The sequence below is a fragment of the Mesoplodon densirostris genome, chromosome 10 (assembly GCF_025265405.1).
Source record: "Mesoplodon densirostris isolate mMesDen1 chromosome 10, mMesDen1 primary haplotype, whole genome shotgun sequence".
In the NCBI taxonomy this organism is placed as follows: domain Eukaryota; kingdom Metazoa; phylum Chordata; class Mammalia; order Artiodactyla; family Ziphiidae; genus Mesoplodon; species Mesoplodon densirostris.
In genome coordinates this window covers 78,119,172-78,141,578 of record NC_082670.1, presented here as the reverse complement: position 1 = coordinate 78,141,578, position 22,407 = coordinate 78,119,172, and the positions used below count along the sequence as shown (strand labels likewise).

Genomic DNA, 22,407 nt, shown 5'->3' with positions numbered 1-22,407 from the left:
AAGACCATTTTGCTTATTTCATCCATCTGGCAAACATTTTACTGTAAACCTCACTTCCTATAACTGACCTCTGTAGCTTGGCCCTGGTACTGCCTAGAGGGCACCTCTTATAGACTCAACACATCTCTCTGACGTCAACATCAGCGTTCTAGACTCAGAACCTCTGAGTTCTAGAAACCTCTATTTCCTGACTACCTTTTCCACTGTTCCATTTGCACTCCTTGCAGAATTAAATTTTTGCAATATTTTTCTCAGTGTAGCAGTGACTTATTTACCACATTTAGTGATATTTTCTCAGTTCCCTTTTAAAATTGTGATTCATCTTTGAAATAATTCATCATTCCTTCTTTTAAACTCTGCTTTCTCTTGACTGCTATGAAATTTCACTCAGTTTGTTTCCTATCTCCCTAATTATTCCTTCAGTAACTAGTGTTTTTCTTGCTCCCCAGAATCAGTTGTGCTCCCAAAGTGTGTGTGTGTGTGTGTGTGTGTGTGTGTGTATGTATTACTCCCTACTTCTACTCTAGAAACATTAACCAATATTTCTGTGTAAATAACCCCTATATTTATATCACCATCCTGGCCCTTTCATGAACTCTTGTTCTACAGTTACAACCATGTATTACCTTTCTCTATCTGAATGTACCCCTGTAAGCTCAGAGTTAATGCAGATAGACCACCTGAACATAATTTCATAGATTGACACTGATCATAATAGTTGTAATTTGAGAATTACTGTCAGAATGAATATACAGAGTTGACTTGCCATTTCCCATAGATATAGGTATCATATATCTATAGTAGAGAATTCTTTTAGAAATAAATTCATTGTTATAACATTGGAAATTGTATGATCATTGTGACCACTCCCTAAATTTGCTATTGAAAAAATTTTAAATCTATTTATAAGATAATTTATTGACTATGAAACCTTTTCTGCTTTGAACAAGGAGAAAAGTAGGATATAAAAAGCTGAAAGGTACTTACCTATGTGGAAAGAACTATTTTAAGTATTCACATGTAATGGCTTTTTGATTCCTCAACAATCCTGTGATATAGGTACTCTTTTCCCCATTTTACAGATGAGGAAACTAAGGTACAGAGAGGTTAAGTAACTTGCCTTCAGGTCACATAGGTAATCAGCTAGCTGCAAGCGGGGATTTGAATTCAAGAAGTCTGGTTCTAGAGCCATTATGCCTAACCACATGTAAGATGCCTTTCTCATATAGAGATACACAAGGGAAGAAAATTAAATGTGACCTATAATCTCATTACCAAACAACTCTATTAACATTTCAAAAAAATACAAATATTATAAGAATAAAATTAGATAATTCAAACAGCATAAGAACGTCCAAAATGGAAAAAAAAAGATATAAACCAAGAAGAATGTCCAAGATAAAATATGAAGGCCTCTCTCTCACTCTCCCTTAAGTCCCTCTCACCCAAAGTAACCACTATTAATAGTTCTTTGTGATTGCTTCCATAAAAAAGTATGTATGTGCTCACACATATGCACCTATATATTTTTTAATTTAACAAAAAGGATCATATTATACATACTGTTGCACAGTTTGTTCTTGCATTTATTTTATCTTGCTGATCTTGCCATAGCACATGTTGATGCATCTCATTATTTTTAACTGTTGTATAAAATTACAATATATGGATGTTTAATAATGTTTTTACTTTTTATTATTTTTTAAATATTTATTTATTTATTTGGCTGCACCGGGTCTTAGTTGTGGCACGCAGGATCTTAGTTGTGGCATGCAGGCTCTAGTTCCCTGATCAGAGATCGAACCCGGGCCCCCTGAATTGGGAGTGTGGAGTCTTAACCACTGGACCACCAGGGAAGACCCTATAATGTTTTTAACTGGACACTTTAGTTGTTTATATTTTTTCCTCCTAAAAACAATGTTGAATTATAGTCCCACACATATATCTTGGTGAACTTTTGTATTTTTATAAGTTAAATTTTTGGCAGATATTTGTTTTTAAATTATAGAATTACAGAATTGAAAGTAGTCTTCTAAGTGCAAGCTATAACAAAACCATTATTTTGATATAAAAACAAAAATTTAAAGATATTTATAAGGGGAGTAATAAAAATTCTTAATATTCCAATATCTACTAATCTTATTATTAGCATACCTGTTTTTATTTATGAGGTTTTTTCTGGTATTCCCTAGGGTGTTCATCCTGTGGCTCAGGCTGGCAATAAACACGATGAATTCAGTCCCTTAGCGCTGTTTGCTTTCTTTGTGAATCGCTGCAAAGATAATCTTCATGTTGTAGTGGCCTTTAGTCCCATTGGAGATGCCTTTCGAAATTGCTTGAGGCAGTTCCCATCCCTCATCAATTGCTGTACCATTGACTGGTTTCAGGTTTGTAATCTGGGGGTGAAGGACAACTAAATCTTTTGGAATTTTGCTGAAATCTTACTCAACTTCTATTAATTTACATTCATCAAGTGTTTCTTGATCACTTACTCTAATGGCAGCACCAGGGACTGGTAAGACTACATGATCCCCAAAAGGAGCTCACACTCTAGACTGCAAGACAAAAAAAGCAGTCAGCAAATGAGCAGTCAACAATTATATAAAAGAGCCGTAGTCTTGGTGTGGGAAAGGTGTACTTATTAAGACAGTGACTCTCTGAAATATGAAAATGAATTCGTTCCATAGAGGAGGGGGTGTATAAGGAACCAGCAGAATGTATTTTATGTATACATATATATATATACACACACATGTATATGTGGAAAGATATATAGATAGAGATATCTTTATCTATCTGTACATATATTTACTATAAGGAATTGGCTCACATGATTTTGGAGGCTGACATGTTCCAAGATTTGCAGCTGGCAAGCTGGAGACCCACAAGAGCTGACGGTGTAGTTCCAGTCTGAAGGCCAGCAAGGTTGACACCTAGGAAGAAATGATATTTCCGTCTGAGTCCAAAGGCAGGAAAGAACTGATGTTCCCGCTTGAAGGCCATCAGGCAGGAGGAAGTCCCCCTTATCTGAGGGAGCGTCAGCCTTTTTGTTCTATTCAGGCCTTCAACTGATTGGATGAGGCTCACTCACATTAGGGAGAGCAGCCTGCTTTACTCAGTCTGTTCATTTAAATATTGAACCCATCCAAAAATGCAACTCACAGAAACACCCAGAATAATGTTTGACCAAATATATGGGCACCCTTTGGCCCATAGCAAGTTGACACATAAAATTAGCTATCACAAGATGTTAGTACGTGCAAAGGTGGAACAGTGGGGAGAGCATGGCTCATTTGGGCAAATAGTTTGGTATGGCTGACTGGCAATGAGGGCAGCAGAAGTTACATTGGAGCTTTAAGTGGGTGCCAGGCTATAAAGGAATTTGTAAATGTGCCTAGGAATTTGGTTTTATCCCAAAGACATTGTGGGGGCATTAACATATATTTAGCTAATCAATATTTTAGGAATAACCCAAAACACTTGGAGGCTATATGGTGGATGATTTGGAGTGGGGCAAAACAAGAAACAGGAAGACCAACTTGGTGGCAATTTCAGTCATGCCAGCAGCAAATGATGCAGGCCACCACCTCATTTAAACAAAGCAAATCGTCACTGCCTGTGTAAAACCATTAAGTATTTATGCTCTTGAGAAGGGTAGCTCATGGTGCCTTCTATTTGTTTGTTTTATGCCTAATAGAATGTGGACTATAGATTGACCCTGGATAATTTCTTTTAAAGATAAATTTCTGATACTAATTTGTTTTATTCTCTCTTGCCTATTTATCAATTGCATGTTTGAAAAACTAATTCTGCCCTTTTGAGGATTGCAATATGTTTCAGCTAGTGGATGTTTTAGTGTTTATACAACAATAAAAACTGTGTGAAACAGTTTTGCTTTATGCAAACTATATCTTAATATTGCTTCCATTAAGTAGCCCCAAACCAAAACCAAACAAACAAATGAACAAAGCCTGTCCAACCAAAAGTTTTTCTTTTGTGAAATCTTATAAGTACAATTCTACTACTTCTGGATATGTATTTTATAACCATGAGGCTTTCTGTTCTGTTCTATGTGATTCATGCTTGTTGGGGGAAATTTTTAAAAAGGTGGAACTAGGAGTTGCAAATAGATAAGGGAGATTAAGTGGATAACAGAGAGGAATAGAGAGTTTATAGTGGAACATTGGGGCTATAGAACCTGTGTCAGGGGCGCTGATGGCATTGTTTGGGGCTTGGCTCTTTTAAACTCAGGAAGTGAGTGTAAACCACTGTGTCACATAGTCAGGAAGTCATTGACTTTTTGGATAGATCTCTGTTCTCTAAAGTAAGGTGTACTCTCACCAGAGGTGCCAAAACAACTCAGAGGATAAGGGAAGGATTTACTGGAATATTCGCTTTTGTATGAAATATTTCATATGGATTAACATTGACACCCTTACTCAGTTTGTACGTCAAATGGCCATGTGTCATAGATGGTATGCAAGGTACCCTGAGGGATTCCTGCAATGAACTAAAAATTGAAGATACATAATGCAGTTGTATGTGGACAGTAAGAGAATGTCATAAACTAGTAGGAGCTAGCTCAAGCTCTGTGTCAGCTACATTATAAGGCAAAAACAATGACTACTTAACAAGATCTGGTAAGACATTGGTAAAAACAAATTTAAGAAGGCTATTTGGAATATGGATTTATATCAACTGTTTAAATAATAAAGCTTATCCCCAGGGTGTGTCGTGACTTGCAATATTAGCTTATGATAGCGTGGTTACCTATCAACAGCCATTTTCTACCCACTCCATCTTTGCTGACAGAATTCTGATTTTGTTTGGGAAATCACTATCCATGTAGCCATGTACAATAGGGATTCATTCCTGGTCGGTCTAAGTCAGCATAGGTGCTCTCACTCGTCTTACTGTTGACCATTTTACACATGAGCCTGTTCATGACCCGTTGCTTGCCAATGGATCTGGATTTAAAGTCTGCCAGGGAGCTTTTGGGAGAAGCTTTCTCAGTATAAAAAGAGTTACATGATTGGAAAAGTCATATGACACTGATTTTGGCATTTTACAAAAATTAATTTATCTTAATAATCTTTAGATGCCTCTTTTTAGGTTTAAATATATATATATTAGTACAGTAATACCGTATGCATATAATCTGTTAATAAGTATGTGTACACTGGTAGTGTGTGCTTAAAACTTTTTTTTACTAATAGGGTGCTTGATCAAAAAAGTTTGACTTGGGCTTCCCTGGTGGCGCAGTGGTTGAGAGTCCGCCTGCCGATGCAGGGGACACGGGTTCGTGCCCCGGTCCGGGAAGATGCCACATGCAGCGGAGCGGCTGGGCCCGTGAGCCATGGCCGCTGGGCCTGTGCGTCCGGAGCCTGTGCTCCGCAACGGGAGAGGCCACAACAGTGAGAGGCCCACGTACCGCAAAAAAAAAGTTTGAGTTTTACCAGGATAGAGGGCCAGACACTGAAAAAATTGATCTTAAAATGCATATTGTCTACTATAAAGAAAAAAATTATAAGCATCTTGTTGAATCTAAATGAAATGAAGTTTGGAAAATACTCTAATGAGCAAATGGAGATTAATTACTCATTTAACATAAATTATTTCATTGAATAAATATTTCAAGTATTTATTGACAAGAGCTGTTTTAGGCACTGAAGATACCAGCAGTGAGGAAGAAGTCCTTGCTTTTGTGGACTTTACATTTTAGTGGTGAGTCAGGGAGACAGACAAAAACAAATAAATATATATGTCAGATATTGGTAAGTGCTAAGAAAAAATTCAGGATAATGGAAAGAGTAAAGAGGGAAGGAATGCTGTTTTAGAAAGAATGCATTGGGAAGACCTTCCTGGTAAATTGGCATTTGCACAGAGATGTGAAAGAGTGAACCACATGGAGGTCTAGGTGGGGAGGGTTCTAGTCAGAGGGACGGCAAATCCAATGGCCCAGAGGCAGACGCACACTTGGTATATTCTAGGAAAAGCAAAGGAACCGTTTCACTGAGATGGGGAATACTGGAAGAAAAGTGAATTTGTGGGGAAGAAAATCAAATGTTCAACTTTGGATGTTATAACAGGTAGGAATTATAATGGGCTGCTAGTAACAGAAACCCAAACTAAACACAGGTTTTTTTTTTCTTTTCCTCTCTCATATAGAAAAAAAATTGAAGGTAAGCAGACTGGGACTTTTGTGACTTAAGAAAGTCATCAGAATCCCATGTTCTTCTTTTTTTTTTTTTTTTTTTTTGCCATACGTGGGCCTCTCACCGCTGCGGCCTCTCCCGCTGCGGAGCACAGCCTCTGGACGCGCAGGCCCAGCGGCCACGGCCCACGGGCCCAGCCGCTCTGAGGCACGTGGGATCCTCCCCGACCGGGGCACGAACCCGCGTCCCCTGCATCGGCAGGTGGACTCTCAACCACTGTGCCACTAGGGAAGCCCCCCATGTTCTTCTTTACTATCCTTAGCGTGTGGTTTCCATCTTCAGAGTCATCATATGGTCTAATGTGGCTGCTAGATCTCCAACTTTCACATCTGTGCTCCGGAAACAAAGTAGAATAATGGAAAGTAGGGCAAAAAGGACCTATGCCAACTCTATGTAATTCTCTAGAGAGCTTGCTTATATGTCGTTATTTACTCTGAATTGCAAAGGAGTCTAGGAAATGTGGTATTATAACTGGGCATATTGCTATCTAGAATAAAATTGGAGTTCTAAGGAAAGGGGGCTGATAGCTATTAAGAGAGCAACTAAGCAGCCTGTGCCATTGTCCTACTAAATTTGGGGTGCCTACTAGATGTCCAAGTGGAAGAGTTAGGGAAGTAGTATAGTATATCTTTGATATGTAAATTATTATCTACCATTCCTTTATATTGTGTTATCTTTAATTTTACTGTATAAAATATTTATTAGATCTTTCATAGATTTATTGTGCCCTTAGTCCCCCTAATTCTAGTTTCCCTATTAAGGTTTTAATTTTCTCAACCCCAAATTCTTCTCACATAGGAAGACAATTTATATAACTGAAGTGTGACTAATCATCTTAACTTTTATTTGCTTTTCTTTTTCTTATTTTTAGCCATGGCCCGAAGACGCTCTTGAACTTGTAGCTGTGAAATTCTTAGAAACACTGGAGCTTACTGAGGTTGAACGACGAGAGATAGTTCCAATCTGCAAACACTTTCACTCTTCCATTATACATCTTTCAGAAAGGTTAATATTAATAAATTTTACAATAATGCCTTGTATTTTAAAGCATCTTTTTTTGTGAATGCCCAAAATTTTAATGGGATTTCTATGGCTTCTAAGTCTCTTCAATCATTTAATTAGTTAAGACTTGTAAGTAATAGAAAACTGCTTGATCTAGGTTTCACAAAGAGAGGAATTTATTACAAAGATACAGGGGTACCTTACAAAGTTAAGGGAAAGAATACAGCTGTATCTTAGAAGTGACTGGAAGCAGGAGTTAAAAAGCCACCACAAACTCAGAAATGCTTTTTCTCTGTTTCTCATCCCTGTTTCTCTTGGGCATCTGCTTGCTTCTTTCTCTTTATAGACTGAATTTTTTACTTCCCAGTATATATGGAGGAAACTGTCTGCCTCTTGATTCTCAATTTTACTTCTTGCAATTCCAGCTTTAGCAGAGACTGATTGGCTGTTTCCAGTTCTCTATTCCCAATTTATTCCAAAATATGATTAGCCTTGTTTGTGTCCAGTGCCCAACCCTGCTCTGATCTGCTGTGGTTATGGTGGCAGGTTTCACATAACAAACATTTCTCTTGGGGCACTGGTTGGAAGTTCTCAGACAAGGAGGGAGATAGTTGGTGTGCTGTGGATGCCTTAAAAGTATAAGTTTTACCTCTGTTCATCTCTGAGATCCTCATTTCAAAGGTGCTCATAGTATATTGCCAGAGTTTTACAGCCAGCTAGCATGTTTGGCTTGGACAGTTAACACCAATCAGTGGGCTCTAGTCTACATATTTGATGTGAAACATCATTGCATCCATTGTTTTTATGTGTATGGGTAGTAGTCTTATATTTCTGGCCAAACCCCCTTCAACCAACATGTGACACGTGTGCAAGGAATGATGACTCATTCTTGCTATGCTATCTGCAGTCCCCTTTCCTACTATACTTGTGTACAGTATCTTGGGTCCCTTAGATCCTCCTGGCATATGAAACATGTAAAAAGACCTTCCTATATCCTTCTTGCTATAGTTCTCTTTTGAGACATATCTTTGTTGATTTGTGCTTTTTAACTACACCATTGCTATTTGATATTTTGTAGACAAGAAATTAGGAAATGATTCTGTGTAATATTCTAGGATTTTGTAAACTTCAAGTATTCAGCAGCTTCTGAATAAAATTAACCTTTATTCTTGAATGTTTGTTGTTAATGCTATGTTGAATTTACTTCTTACTTTATAAAATCCATTACTTATAGTAAGATATGCTATCTGCCTCTCTTAGGTTCTTGCACGTGTTAGGACGACATAACTATGTTACTGCTACTTCTTACCTTGAACTTATTGCCTCATTTCAACAACTTTTGACTAAGAGGCAACAAACTGTAATGGAAGCAAAACAGCGATATGTGAATGGACTTGACAAATTAGCTTTTGCTGAGTCTCAGGTAAATTTGAGGAGCTGCTCAAATGGTAATACATAATGGGAAATAGAAGAGCTATAATTTATTGAGAATATATTATATGCCAGGTACTGTGTTATGTGCTTCATGTGCATTCCTTCAGCTATTCCTCATAACAACTCCATGAGGTAGACACTTTTATGATCCTCATTTTACAGATGAGTAAAGTGAATTTTACAGAAGTTCACTGAGTTTCCCAGACCACACAGACTCAAATACACCGAGTTTTATTCTTAATTTTTTGGCATTTGGAGAGAATATAATGTCAGGGTTGACTTTTTATTGTAATAGCTGGTTAAATATAAGATTGGTTTTTTTTTTAAATTAGTCAAGTGCTAGTAATACTTATTAGCATTATTTCAACATAGGCAACAGAGTGTTGGGGTGGTCTGGATGCACTGTATACCAGGCACATAGTATAATAGGGATAGCCCAAGCTGCCACCTTTTTTCTATCTGATTTTCTTCCTCAACAACTGCATTCTTCCACTGCCCTGTCATACTCAAGGAAGATAAAGTCTTTTGTGAAGAAAACTGGCCACACTCTCATGGTTTTGTTTATCATGTAAAGAACTGGAAAAAAAAAAAGTTAAGGTTTTCTGTCCCCAATACCTTATGATACATTTAAGTTTCAATTTTCTCTGTTTGGCTTCTATAGCTATTGTAGTTATGAAAACTAATGACAAATTGTTTACTTAGGTTGGTGAAATGAAAATAGAGCTTGTTCAGTTACAGCCCAAATTGGAGGAAGCTAAAATTGAAAATGCACATATGATGCAGGTAAAGTATCCTGAATTTTTAAAAACTGATGTCAGAGGACAATTGAAATATGTAATATCAGCCTTGAAAATAAGCCTTAATTTTTTTGCCACTAGATCTTAGGGATGTTACCCTTTTCAGTTGACTCATTGGGTTCCATGTGGTTTCTCTTGTTTTTGAAGAGAGATGGGGAGCCCATTACCAAATTAGGTCACGTGTATTTACATTTCTCCTCATTTTATCCTTCAAAATGATATGTCGGGTTCCCTAATCCTCAATGTTCTTTCGTCTCTAGGATAGAGAAAGCATTAGGATGTTTAAGGAAATGTCTTTATTTTTTTCTTTCTTTTCTTTAGATTATTGAGATAGAATCTGCACAAGTGGAAGCTAAAAGAAAGTTTGTGAAATCTGATGAAGAGATAGCCAGTGGAAAGGCTGAAGAAGCCCAAGCTCTGAAAAATGAGTGTGAAAGTGATCTAGCTGAGGCGATTCCAGCTTTGGAAGCAGCTCTGTCTGCACTGGATACACTAAAGGCAAGTGTTTGAATTAGCTTGTGTTTCATCAACAAAGTAAAACTGCATACAGATACTTGGTTAATTCGGTATAGTTCACTTTCAGTGGGTGGTATTATATTGTTTTTGTCCAGTCAAATGAAACTTGACTCTTAACAATTCCTTTTTGCTATACTGTTATCTTATATTTTTTGCTTTTCATATATTATTTATAATTTTCATTCAGGATATTCCAGTGGGAATGGAATAATCTCCAAGAGGCCACAGTGGTTCTGTACATGGACCAGGAGGCATATGTTAAAGAGAATGTTGAGCTACCTTTCTGCAGCCTTCTGGGCATGCATGTACAGCAAAACCTAAAGATCATTTCCAATATAGATGTGGGTCACACCTGTCTGCATTACACTATGTTGTATATGACTCTACAGGGTCTTTAGGCAAAACCAGAATAACCTCACCAAACAGAGCAGAGAGACCAGCTTCTGTTGACTAGGGAGGCCCAGTGTAGTATGGAAGTTCAGGATATTCAGACCCCATTCTTTGCCTTTTTTCCTAATCAATGCCCTAACTCAGGGGTCCCCAGCCCCCAGGCTGCAGACCGCTACTGGTCTGCAGCCTGTTAGGAACGTGGCCGCACAGCAGGAGGTGAGTGGCAGGCAGGTGAAGCTTCATTTTCCACTCTGCATCACTCGCATTACTGCCTGAACCATGGCTTGCAGTATCACCTGAACCATCCCCCGGCCACCCTCCACCCCCAATCCGTGGAAAAATTATCTTCCACAAAACTGGTCCCTGGTGCCAGAAAGTTTAGGGACCGCTACAACTTTCACGTAAGATACCTGACAAGATGGTGAGCTCAACCTATCAGTAATTCAGTGTCTTTCAGGATCAAATTCTATATCTGATTTTCAGTTATATCAGACTTGTAGTTGTAAGACTTAAGATTGTGTTAGGGCATTTATATTTAGAAACTGTCACTGTGCTGTGAACCAGGAATTTAACCAGAATTTTAATATTAAAATTCTGAGCTTATTATTTTCTTCATGTCTGCTCTCTGTCACATTTAAAAGCCACATTCTACCCAGTAGTCTTTCTTCATTCTCTCCTTAGATGTTTACCAGAAGAGCCAATCATTTTGACAAAGTTTGTTTTTAATAGACACTCCATTCTAGATGACCATGAGCATGAATTTAGGTGACTTTTATCACTGTGTACCATGGACTTTCTGTACCGCATCCTCTGATACTCACAGGATTATTGATGCCTTTAAACACCACCAGTTCAAGTTATCAGTATCAGGTTTCCCTTTCAGTTGTTTGTACCCTCCTAGTATCAAATACTGTATTATAGAAAAGAGTTAGGGTTCAGTTGCAGAGAAGAGAATTGACTATTTAGTGTTAGCAAAGATTCTTTAGGGAATTTTATAAATAAATTACAGAATTCTTGGAAGAGCTGAGCAAATAGATTCTAGGCCAAGCTGCCAGGAATGACTCACAAAGCTAAACTGAGGCACTAATCTACCAGAGGAATGATCCCTCTGAGTTGGAAGCCTGCAGAGCCTTCTTACAGAGCCATATTGCCTCCACCATAATCCATATCAGCCAAACAGATGCCTCGTGCTCTGCAAGTCTCCTCACTTATTCATTCTGAATTCTAGTATCACTCAAGTGATCTTATGGTAGGACCTAACGACCTCCCACAACTCTAGCTGCATGGGAAACTAAGATAAATTTTTAGCTTTCCAGCAATTGCAAGGGAAGTCAGAAGGATACTGGAGTGGATAATAACTAACTGAATCAATTGTGTCTGTCGTAACAATATATACCTTTTTAGAAAATAAGTTTGGAATTGGAACTTACCTCTTCTTTCATTTTTGGTGGGTAAAGCTAACATGTAAGCAAATATAGAATTAAGTCTTTATTTAACTTAGGGTTATTAACGTGGATTCCATGTGTGGGCTTGGCATGTGACTATATAAAAATTTTGTGCATGTGCGCAAAAATATTTTCTCTGGAAGATTCTTAGCTGTCACCATATTCTCATAAGGACCTATGAACTCTCAAACACTTGGGAACCATTGGTTTACTGTACTTAAGTTCTCTTTTGTTAATTCTTTCATAACCATGCAAAGCAAAAAACAATTACAGTTTCAAATGAAAATTTATGCTTTTATTATTCTCCAACATTATTTTTGAAACTCTTATTATTTAAAAGTAGGCTATTCTGAAGATACCCTGTTTTCTTTTTATTTAGCCAGCTGACATTACAATTGTGAAGTCAATGAAGAATCCTCCATCTGGTGTTAAACTAGTTATGGCAGCTGTTTGTGTTATGAAAGATATAAAACCAGAAAAAATTTCGGATCCTTCAGGAACTGGAGGCAAGGTAATAACTAGACACAGGTTTATATCATATTCATGAATGTACAGAACACTTTACAGCAACTATTATCAAATTAAATGTCAACAGTACCCAGTTCAGGGAAGACATATTGTTTTCCAGATTATATGTATCCTAGATAAAGCTAAGGCAGTATAGCATCAGAAAAATGTAGTTCCAGTTGTTTCCATCTCCTTTTCTGTCTATGCAGAATTCCCCACTGTCATGGGGTAGGGTTGAATGAACAGTGAGACACCTGTGCTTTTCCAGCTAAGAGTCTCAAGAACGTGATATGGTTATATAGGTGTTGTTTCTGAGCATTCAAAAAATTCTGCTGTTAAGCAGTACAGTGACATTGTTAAAAGCATTTGCTCTGGAGCCAGAATGTCTATATTCAGAAATTCTGACCCTCCTAGCAATGTGACCCTGGGGACAATGCTTAACCTCTGTGGAACTGTGTAAAAAGAGGATTGTCCTAGTACCTGCCTCACAAAGTTAATGCAAGGATTAGATTAGTTAATACATATAAAGCTCTTACGTATAAGGCCTTATAAACAGTAAGCTGTTTATAATAATAAATATTACACATTTATTACTAAACGTTAGCTGTTGTTATTACAATTATTATTCAAAGGTATCTCCCTTAAAAAAGATGGTGTAACATCTATCCTAAACTAAATTTATAGACTTATTTTCTTTTCAGATTTTTACAATACCTAGGTTTGAATTCCTGAATTGGAGAATTGGGATTTTTTTTTGGCCATTCTATCCTTCGTTGACATAATAACGATAAAGAAAATAAACAGGCTCTTACCTTAACAAGTTATTCTCACTTACGCACATACAGATAGACATACACACACACATATACACCCCATCAGGCTTCTGAAATTAATAAAAAGAATGTTCAGCTACTTATTTAACACCTTTTATTAGCACAAGTACCATGTGCTTTATCTTATAACTGACAGAGCAGTGTATAATCTTTGTCTTTCTGCTTTCTCTTCTTTATTCCACTTGGGAAGTCTAGGTAGGTGAGGAGATTTTCTATAAGAAAAATATTTGCTACCTGTTTTAGTCCATTTGGGCTACTATAACAAGTTACCACAGATAGGGGTGGCTTATAAACAACAAAAATTTATTTCTCACACTTCTGGAGGCGGGGAAGTCCAAAATCAAGACTACAGTAGGTTCAGTGTCTGGTGAGGGTTCACTTCCTGGTTTATAGACTACCATCTCTTTGTTGTGTCCTCACATAGTGGAAGGGTGAGGGACCTCTCTGAGGTCTATTTCTCAGACCAAGGACCACCTCCCAAAGACCCCACCTCCAAATACTATTACACTGGGGAGTAGGCTTCAGCATACGAATTTGGGGAAAGGACACAAACTTTCAGTCTATGGCACTACCTTTCTGGTTTGAAAGTCAAGATTAATGGAAAATAAAAGTTGAAATTAAAAAAATATATTTTCTTATATGAAAATTGTTATGGTGTTTATACCAGCTGCTTTTCTTAAGTTTTCTAAAGAGAAATAATCATATCTTTTGCCTTTTAATGTTTAATTTTTAATAATAAATTCAATATATAAGTTCATATACATATTTTAAATATTTGCTATACTTAACATGTTCTCAGGGAGAGAAATCTCTTTATTTCATTTCCAAGGAGATGTAGGTTTATATTTTGAAAGTACAGTGTATAGTTTCTCTGGATTAATATATCTTAAACCTCAAGAAAAGTTTTATATCAAGATATTTAATTCACATCTAATAAGTTTCCATAAATTTTATTTATAGATATTAGATTACTGGGGACCTAGCAAAAAACTTCTGGGAGATATGAATTTCCTAAGAGATTTGAGAGAATATGACAAGGACAACATTCCGGTGAGTTTCATTGGATTTTTTCTACAAATGTAATTTTGCCAAGATGTATAAAATCTTTAACATTTTGCAATATTATATAAAACGTAAGAAGATAGTCTGTCTTTAGAATTAAGATAATAAATAAATGAATATTATATTTATTAATGACTATATTATGAATTCTCATAATACATAAAACCTCTCCTCTTTCAGACCATCAAAAGTCATTGAATAAATTACTGTTTTAGTGTATTATTGACATGAAAGAGTTCTCCAAGTGTCTTATAATAGGTTTATTTCTTAATAAATTGGATATACAAATTTGTGAGGTAAAAAAGTATAGTTGTTTTTCATCCAAACTTCTATTTATTTATGTTTAATTGTTCTTTTTCCTTATTTCCATATGTTTTCCCAAACTATACAAGTCTTTTAAATTTTTTGGAAGAAATACCTTGTTTCACTATCTGTAATAAGTTTGCATATTTTGCTCACAAATATGACTGCTGCAATTATGCTTATTTTAAAAATATCTCAAAGTGCTCACTTTGGTTTTTAAAGGCAACATAACTTTTTTATATACTTTTTTCTACTATGTATGATTAATTTTTCATCTATGGTTGCGTGATATATGTTGAAATTTTAAGATCTAAATCTTTGTTTTATAGGTGACTATTATGCAGAAGATTCGTGGTGAATACTTAACAAACCCTGAATTTGATCCCCCTAAGGTTGCTAAAGCTTCCTCTGCAGCTGAGGGTCTGTGTAAGTGGATCATGGCTATGGAAGTGTATGACAGAGTTGCGAAGGTATTTTGAGGATCAGCGCATCCATTTTGTGTTGAAATATTCCCATAAGTTAAAATCTATGCCAATATTTACTAGTTAAGAAGTTTCTAAAAGTGATACCACAAAGAATTTGTCCTGCTGCAGCATAATTATCAGACATTAACTGAGTATCTAGTACATGAAGAGAATACTTATGTGTGACATAACCTGTTTGGGACCAGTGTAAGTGAGAGCAGGGATGATCATTGAAACTGGCCAGACTGACCTATAGCTACAGGGACCTGGGGCAAAAGAGAATTAAGTTTTATGAGGGGACAGCAGAAGCAAAGAAAAATCCAAAACACTAAGGGCAAAGTTGCAGATTAAAATCTTGATGCAAAGGTCAGAAGTAAGAAATTCCAGTAGGGTTAAGAGGCGGAGCGTGGAATCAAGCCATGGCATGCAGTGATAGGGAGTCTTTTTTGGAGTACCCACTGAGGCCAAATTCCTGGGAGAGCAGAGAATGGTTAAGAGCATTTTGTAAATTTGACTAGCAAAGGACCAAGGAAACACTGGCCTTGCCCTCAGCAGCTTGCAGAATTCTACCAAGGGGAGCAGGAAATATAAATAAAAATACCCAAGGAAATACATGATAGCATGTGTTTAGAACAACCTCAGAGTATAGGATGAGTGATCAGGCTGTAATGATTGAGAAGATATTCTTAATAAAGTATATGTACCTATAGAGAGGTACAGACTGTGACTGTAAATTTCAGGGGAGTAGAACTTTATACACCTGTTAAAGAAATAAAATTAATTTTTTAAAATAAATTTATTTTTATTTTTTTTCGGCTGTGTTGGGTCTTCATTGCTGCTCACAGGCCCTCTGTTGTTGCGGCAAGCGGGGGCTACGCTTCGTTGCGGTGCACAGGCTTCTCACTGCATGGCTTCTCTTGTTGTGGCACACGGGCTCAGTAGTTGTGGCTCATGGGCTCTAGAGTGCAGGCCCAGCAGTTGTGGTGCACAGGCTTAGTTGCTCCGCGGCATGTGGGATCTTCCTAGACCAGGGCTCGAACCCATGTCCCCTGCATTGGCAGGCGGATTCTTAACCACAGCGCCACCAGGGAAGCCCTAAAATTAATTTTAATGGATGTTCTTTCATTTGAAAATCTTGTCCCTCCCCATAGTAATCTCAGCAGGTCAGCGAGCTCTCAACTCAGCTAATTTACACATGTGGAATCTTCTGGATCCTTTCTATAAAGTTGAGAATCTAAGGTGTTCAGGTTCTTTTCCGACTTTCCACTCTACACCTCCACACTGCTTTTTTTTCTTCTTCTTCTTCTTTTTTTTGTGGTACGCGGGCCTCTCACCGCTGCAGCCTCTCCCATTGCGGAGCGCAGGTTCAGCGGCCGCGGCTCACGGGCCCAGCCGCTCCGTGGCATGTGGGATCCTCCCGCACCGGGGCACGAACCCGTGTCCCCTGCATCGGCAGGCGGACTCTCAACCACTGCACCACCAGGGAAGCCCCACACTGCTATTTTTTAATTCTGATGCACCTGTCTCATGTTGTTATGGAGGGGTTGAAGGGAGATATCCAGCAAGGTCTTCTCCAAAGTCCAAAGTAGAAAGTGGAGCTTCCTAATTCAATATCTGATCCTTTTTTTTTTGTCTGCGCTGGGTCTTGGTTGCTGTGTGCAGGCTTTCTCTAATTGCAGTGAGTGGGGACTACTATTCATTGCAGTGCACAGGCTTCTCATTGCAGTGGCTTCTCTTGTTGCGGGGCAGGGGCTCTAGGCACACAGGCTTCAGTAGTTGTGGCATGCGGGCTCAGTAGTTGTGGTTCCTGAGCTCTAGAGCACAGACTCAGTAGTTGTGGCGCACGGGCTTAGTTGCTCTGTGGCATTTGGGATCTTCCCAGACCAGGGCTTGAACCTGTGTCCCCTGCGTTGGCAGGAGGATTCTTTTTTTTTTTTTTTCTTTTTTTTTTTTTTTTTGCGGTAGGCGGGCCTCTCACTGTTGTGGCCTCTCCCTTTGCGGAGCACAGGCTCCGGACGCGCAGGCTCAGCGGCCATTGCTCGTGGGCCTAGCCGCTCCGCGGCATGTGGGATCTTCCTGGACCGGGGCACAAACCCGTGTCCCCTGCATCCGCAGGCGGACTCTCAACCACTGCGCCACCAGGGGAGCCCGGCCGGAGGATTCTTAACCACTGCGCCACCAGGGGAGCCCCAATATCTGATTCTTTGCCTCACTCTTCCTCTAACCCTTCAGCTCATTCACGGCAATGTACCAGAAGACTTAGGTCTCCCTTCTTTCAAATGGACATATACTCTCTGGTCATCTTGTAAATTCCTTCTACTAGTGGCTTATAGTACACTCTGATCAAGTTGGCCAAACCCCATTCTTGATATATTGATACTAATGAGCATAATAAAATAAGAAATTTAGAAAATTCTTTTTCTCTCAACAAAGTGTCACTTTTCAAGATTTGTTGAGGAAAATTCAGTTTTGGTAGTGAAGCTGAACACCGAGACTTTATTTCTCTTTGTATTACTGATACTGTCTTAATCCCCTCAAGGCAAATGTAAGCCTCAGCTGACTGGGAAGACATTGAGAATTTCCAAGCTGACTTGGAAATACCAAAAAAAAAAAAAAAAAAAAAAGCACTTTCATGTACTTTTAAGCATTTGTAACTCCTGTTACATGTTTTTCTATTTTTTTTGCAGCAGTTGAATGGCAACTCCTCATTATTTTGAGATATTTTGCTATATATTATGCTATTCTTGCTACATATTATGACATTTTATTAGTCCAGAATAACTTGCCTATTTTATAGATAACAGTTTGCTAGTCCAGAATGATTTTATATATTTTATAAAACATAGGAATATATTTTACTTTATCTGCATATAAAAATATGATGTAAGATTTAAGGCATTTAAAATTTGTATAATTTATTGTTATAAGTGATAAATGTATTTATAATCATAAGTAAACATTTAAAATTCATAATATCTATAAAGGATTATGTCGATTGTCAGTTTTATATAGTACACATTATAGCTGCATATATTGTTCCCAAACAGGTAGTGGCTCCTAAGAAAGCCCGCTTAACAGAAGCTCAGAAGTCCTTAGCTGAGACAATGGAGCTTTTGAATCAGAAGAGAGCAGAACTAGCAGAAGTAGAACATCATCTGGAAAATTTACAAGCAACATTTCTTGAGAAAACTGAGGAAAAGGCTCATTTAGAAGACCAGGTGGAACTCTGTGCTAAGAAACTTGAAAGAGCCTCAAAACTAATTGGAGGACTAGGTGGAGAAAAATCAAGGTCATATTTCTACTCCTTTTAACAATATTTTAAAATGTCGGGCTTAAATATTTGACTTTCTTTGGGTATTTATTATGATTACTGATTTTTAAATGGCTGGTTGAGATTGTGGGACTTTCTATAAAGCACCTGGCTAAGCTTCTCCTAACAGAATATCAGTGTCAAGGATGGTGTTTGCAACTTGCTTTCAAATGTTAAAAGAGAGAGAGAGAGAGAGAGAAAGAAGCAAATAAAACAAATGATAGGGCTCCCCTGGTGGTGCAGTGGTTGAGAGTCTGCTTGCTGATGCAGCGGACACGGGTTCATGCCCTGGTCCGGGAAGATCCCACATGCTGCGGAGCGGCTGGACCTGTGAGCCATGGCCACTGAGCCTGCGCGTCCGGAGCCTGTACTCCGCAGTGGGAGAGGCCACGGCACTGGGAGACCCGCGTACCACAAAAAAAAAAAAAAAGATAATTTTTAAGTGGTGAGTATGTGGGTGATCATTGTGCAATTCTTTCCAATTTTATGTATGTTAAAATTTTTCATAATAAAATGTTTGGGAGTAGTGGATATATGGTTCATTTTGTTAAATTTATTTCGGATAACTGACTTGGTATAACAAAGCCAGTTAGCTTTATTTTAATCTATTTACTTTTACTGGCCAGCCAACTATCATAGTTATTAACTATATTTGTTGAATGAATAGCATGATAAAGTTACATACTTTTGACAATACTTTGTAGCATAGATTGGATGGTTTTGTAATGCACTTTTTATTGTAAAGGTTTCATTAAATGCAAAAAAATATCAACCTTGGGCTTCCCTGGTGGCGCAGTGGTTGAGAGTCCGCTTGCTGATGCAGGGGACACGGGTTCGTGCCCCGGTCCGGGAAGATCCCACATGCCGCGGAGCTGCTAGGCCCGTGAGCCATGGCCGCTGGGCCTGCGTGTCCGGAGCCTGTGCTCCGCAACGGGAGAGGCCACAACAGTGAGAGGCCCATGTACCGCCAAAAAAAAAAAAAATCAACCTTAACATTAGTATGTCAGCTGCTATACAACTTAAATGTAATTTTTGGTAATGAATTGCAAATGTTCCTATGTTTTTCAGGAACAAGTAGCAGGGCCACTAGACCAAATCATCCTGATTAAAATTATTAGACAAAATGCTGGTGGTTTTTTTGTTTTTGTTTTGCTTATTCTGAAAGAACAAGTCCTGTAAGAAATGCCTAATATTCTAATAATCAAAGGTAGATTATCATTTGTATAACATAGACATATATTATAGCATGTTAGAGCTAGAAGGGACCCAACCTCCTTGCTTATAGATAAGCAAGTGCCCAACATTTCATGGCATTTTGTTATAGAGTTTGGACTAAAAGCCCCTAGCTCTTTCAATTACTATCTTAGATCATTCTCTATGGTGAGGCTATTTTGCCTTTGATTAATCTCCCAGATGGTCTCAAGCTGCAGATGACCTTCAGATAGTATATGAAAATTTGACTGGTGATGTCTTAGTATCAGCAGGAGTAATAGCCTACCTTGGTGCTTTCACTGCTGGCTTTCGACAAACATGTACAGAAGATTGGAGCATGTTGTGCAAGGTAATGGTTTTATATTTCATGTTTCTTTATATAGAACACTTAAAGTATGTGTTGGGGTATTTGGGGGGAAAAGATGATAATAAAAACAGAGAAGGGGAGAAATGACTGAAAATAGGGGGTTTTTCTTTTTTCTTCTTGTTTGATCAGTAAAATACTTCCATAGTCCAACTTTCCTTTCAGTTTTCTTTTTGTTCTTTAGAATTATTAAACAATATCTAATAACAATTAAATCAGTATTTTAATGTTAACAATACTTCAATCAACAAGACAATGAAAACATCAAAAGAAATTTGTTTATTTCTTACAGCAGAAAAACATCCCATGTTCAGAGGAGTTCTCATTGAGTAAGACCCTGGGTGATCCAGTAAAAATTAGAGCTTGGAATATTGCTGGATTGCCTACAGATACTTTCTCCATAGACAATGGAGTGATTGTTAATAACTCCAGGCGTTGGTAAGGAACATAAAGTATTTATTTTTCAATTATTTTATTTTAAGGTTTTCAAATATAGAGAAAAGTTGAAAGGATTTTAAAGTGCCTGTATAGCTACTACTTCCTAGATCCTGCAATTAACATTTTATTATTCTTATCTATCCCTCTTATCCATCCATCAACTCATCCTTTTTCATGTATTTCAACATATGTTGCAGACATGGATTTACTTCCTTCCAAATACTTCAGCATGCATATCATTAACTAAAGTTCAATATTTGTTTTTTTTTCTTTTGAGGTAAAATTTACATACAATGTAATACACAAAACTTAAAACTATACCATTCAATGAGTTCTAACAAAAGTATGCACTTGTGCAACCCAAACCTCTGTCAAGGTATAAAACATTCTCTTTTGTCCCTTCCCAGTAAATCCCCACCCTCATCCCATGGGAAATTATTATTCTGATTATTTTCCATCACAGGTTAGTTTTGCCTATTCTAGAACTTCATATTATTGGAATCATACTGTATGTAGTCTTTTGTATAAGGCTTTTTCCACACAGCATAATCTTACTAATTTTTGTGCTGAGTAGTATTCCATTACATGACTATATAACTTTATGCATTTTCCTGTTGATGGACACTGGGCCGTTGGCAGGTTTTGGCTATTCAATGTATTTATTTTAACTAGGTATTTCTACCCATTTTCATGATACTATAACAATAATTTATGCAATTTCATGTATATCTTTTTCAACACTATCACTGATAGTGTGACAACTATATGAGTTTTCCAAATGGTTTTTATTGTTATCCTTTTATTTGTATCACTTTCAAAAACTTGGGAAATTACTCTCATCTGAGAAATAGTTTCTTATAAATGGTTATTTAGTCATGTTGTCATCTAATTTAAGTCTTTTCTTGGGACCTTATGTCAAATATACTATGATAGGTACTATTGAGTTCTGATATTCATGAGGTATTTTGTAAGTGCCTTATATCCTCACAAATTCCTATGAGTTAGTTCTTATTATTCCATTTTACAAATGAGATGACTGAGGCCCACAGTGATTTAGTAATTTGAAATTTAGTGAGATAACTGAGCTAATAAATGGTGGAGTAAGAATTTGAACCCAGGCAATTTAACTTCCAAATCCTTGTTCTTATTTATTATGTTAAGTGAAATGTGGAATAGGGTATCACATTTGCTACCTTTATAACTGTAATGGAAATTTCAGTCTTCTTTTGGGATATAAGATACATTAAAAATACTAGGAAATCTTACATTCTAAAAGTTTGAGGTATTGTTTGTTATATTCTTTGGGAACCTTACTAGATACTTCAAGACGTCTAAGTCTCCTTTATATTGATAGTATCGTTTTACTGAAATACTGATGTATGTGTTTTGAGTACTTATCCACTCAAAATTTTACTTGAGAGTGAACATCCTTAGGTTGAAACTTCTAGGCAATTAGTAAAATTTATTACAATCTGAGGAAGTGTAATTAGCTATTCCAGAAAATGTGTTCTCTTGTAAAGCAGGGCAAGTTCTATTTAACAGAATATTTGACCCTGAGTATTCTGTTTTAGAACTCTTTTCTATGCATTTCGTGGCCATTCAGATTTTTTAAATTGCAGTTCAAAAATGCTATTAGGATATCTATAAGGCTTAACTGCAATCCAGGGAAACCAGAGGTTTCAGGATTGTATGTAAATTGAAGAAAACAATCTGTCATTTTCTGGCAGAAAGATGACTCTTCTAATACAGTAATATTTCAATGGTGTTACTCCTTTCTACCTGTTGTTTTTGGACTGGCTGGTCAATAAGTCATGGACTGGGTCAGTTCTGAGGGATGAGTCTCCATCCTTATAGACCTGACTTCACTTCTTGCCATTTGGGACCAATGTGTTCATCTATGGCTATCATCCTTCTGGACACTATAAGTGACCACAGAGGCTTAATCTCTTCTCTCTGCCTCCTAACAGCAGAACCCAGTAATGTAACTAATGTTCACTCTTTTGGCTACTCACTTTAGAGTATCTTAAGTGTACCTCAGAGAAAAGTTGAGCCAGCAGGCTTTTGTAATGTGAAAATTGGTATCGCTCCCAATCAGTCTCAATCTCTCCCTCTGTC

At 37.4% G+C, this 22,407-nt stretch overlaps 1 protein-coding gene across 1 annotated transcript in view; it reads left to right on the top strand.

The window, feature by feature from the left end:
• DNAH12 (dynein axonemal heavy chain 12) overlaps window positions 1-22,407 on the top strand; it is a 222,826-nt gene that overhangs the window by 151,114 nt on the left and 49,305 nt on the right. The window contains exons 45-55 of the mRNA XM_060111265.1: window positions 2,193-2,387; window positions 7,087-7,220; window positions 8,478-8,640; window positions 9,354-9,434; window positions 9,770-9,946; window positions 12,179-12,310; window positions 14,100-14,189; window positions 14,834-14,974; window positions 18,016-18,257; window positions 19,692-19,839; window positions 20,147-20,292. Coding sequence (XP_059967248.1) covers window positions 2,193-2,387; window positions 7,087-7,220; window positions 8,478-8,640; window positions 9,354-9,434; window positions 9,770-9,946; window positions 12,179-12,310; window positions 14,100-14,189; window positions 14,834-14,974; window positions 18,016-18,257; window positions 19,692-19,839; window positions 20,147-20,292 — 1,649 coding nt within the window. The remainder of the gene's footprint in view (window positions 1-2,192; window positions 2,388-7,086; window positions 7,221-8,477; window positions 8,641-9,353; window positions 9,435-9,769; window positions 9,947-12,178; window positions 12,311-14,099; window positions 14,190-14,833; window positions 14,975-18,015; window positions 18,258-19,691; window positions 19,840-20,146; window positions 20,293-22,407) is intronic.